The 1,421-nt window shown below is 63.0% G+C and overlaps 1 protein-coding gene across 1 annotated transcript in view; it reads left to right on the top strand.

Moving 5' to 3' along the window:
* Nucleotides 1-17: 17 nt before the first annotated feature.
* CALML4 (calmodulin-like 4) overlaps nt 18-1,421 on the top strand; it is a 10,850-nt gene continuing 9,446 nt past the window's right edge. Inside the window, exons 1-2 of the mRNA XM_014536306.1 lie at nt 18-412; nt 1,323-1,420. Of these exons, the coding sequence (XP_014391792.1) occupies nt 317-412; nt 1,323-1,420 (194 nt within the window). The 5' untranslated portion in view covers nt 18-316. The remainder of the gene's footprint in view (nt 413-1,322; nt 1,421) is intronic.

Genomic DNA, 1,421 nt, shown 5'->3' with positions numbered 1-1,421 from the left:
CGCCACATACACACATAGCTGTTAGTGAGAAGTTCCCCCTCTCTGCCTCCTGCGCCCTGACTACCTCCTCTTCTCAGCCCCAACAGGAAGGAGTCAGAATCCCCCGGCAAAACTGGGGCAGAAACAGGTGTGAAGAGGTGACTCAATCCACAGTTTTGGGTGAAAGAGAACCTTCCGCATGGAGGTGGTCAGGAAAGGAGGGCCCCACGCATCCGTGTGCTTGGGCTAATTAGCCAGATTCCGTCTTCCTCTGGGCACTGCAGCCTCGCTGGGACCCACTCACCCCCGGGCCAGGACCCCGGTACCGGCACAACCCATGTGGCGGTACCTGCAGGGCCCGGCAAAGTGCGCGGGCCCTGGAGTTGGAGCCCACAGACAGGGCAGCCACCAGCTGCGGACAAGGAGCCGGGAGGTGAGAACCCAGCTGTGCCCAGCTCAGCAGCTCTAGGGACCGCCCCGCACTGCCCTCACTTCCTCAGTGTGTGTGTGTGTGTGTGTGTGTGTACAGGGGGGTGGGGAGCAGCACGAACCACTGAGGAAATGGGGAGTCAGCAGCTTCTGCCGGAAGGAGTGGGGGCTGCGGAGGGGAGAGAAGGGAAAGGAAGAAAAGGAGGAGCTTCCTGGCCGGGGAAGTCACCTAAGAGGCCTCCCTCTGAGCCCCCCGGGAAGCCCACCGTGGGGCCCGGACGCCCCAGCCGGGGAACTGGCACGAGGAGAAGGGCCCTGCCCTCGCCATTGGGTTGTACACAGTCCTGTGTGAGGCCCATCCAGGAAACAGGCGCCGAGCAGTGCAGTGACAGGCCAAGCCCACGCAGCAAAGGGCACGCGGGGAAGGAACCGAATCCAACCCGAGGCACCGAAGCCTGTGTCCCTGCTCCAAGCTGGGACAGTGGCAGCGGCCATCGCTGGGCCGTGCCATCGAGGTAGGGTCTCCTCCCCGCCTGCAAGCTGGCTTGTGATGACTCTGAAATAAGACAGTGTGCTAAGCACCCGGCACCTGCCGGCTCCCTGCTTAGTTCCAGGAGAGAAAGAAAAGACACCCCCACCCAGACCAGCCCAGGACACCCGATCCCGCCCCCACTCTTTGTGTGTCACTGACCCCTTCTCCGTGTCCAGGGAGGGCTCCCAGGAAGGAACGTTTGTCCAGAGCTTCAGCTTCCCGGGGCAGGACCGAGCCCTGGGAGCCCTTCTGCAGCCCTGTTTTCTCAAAACCCAACCTGCTGCTCTGCCCAGGCCTTGCTGGGCATCAGCTGTGCGGGGAAGCGGGAATCCGACCCCTGGCGCTGGGCCTGGTCTCCATGGCAGCCGCGGATTTATTACAGGGGCCTCCACCCAGCTTGGCGGACTTAGGACTTGAAACCGGGAGGAAGGAAACCAAGAAAGCAGTCCTGGGAGCAGGGAGCTCAGGGGTGCAGCGGAGG

Source organism: Myotis brandtii, unplaced genomic scaffold (genome assembly GCF_000412655.1).
Source record: "Myotis brandtii unplaced genomic scaffold, ASM41265v1 scaffold160, whole genome shotgun sequence".
Taxonomy (NCBI): Eukaryota; Metazoa; Chordata; class Mammalia; order Chiroptera; family Vespertilionidae; genus Myotis; species Myotis brandtii.
The sequence above is the reverse complement of the archived record's forward strand: the minus strand, read 5'-3'. Positions and strand labels throughout refer to the sequence as shown.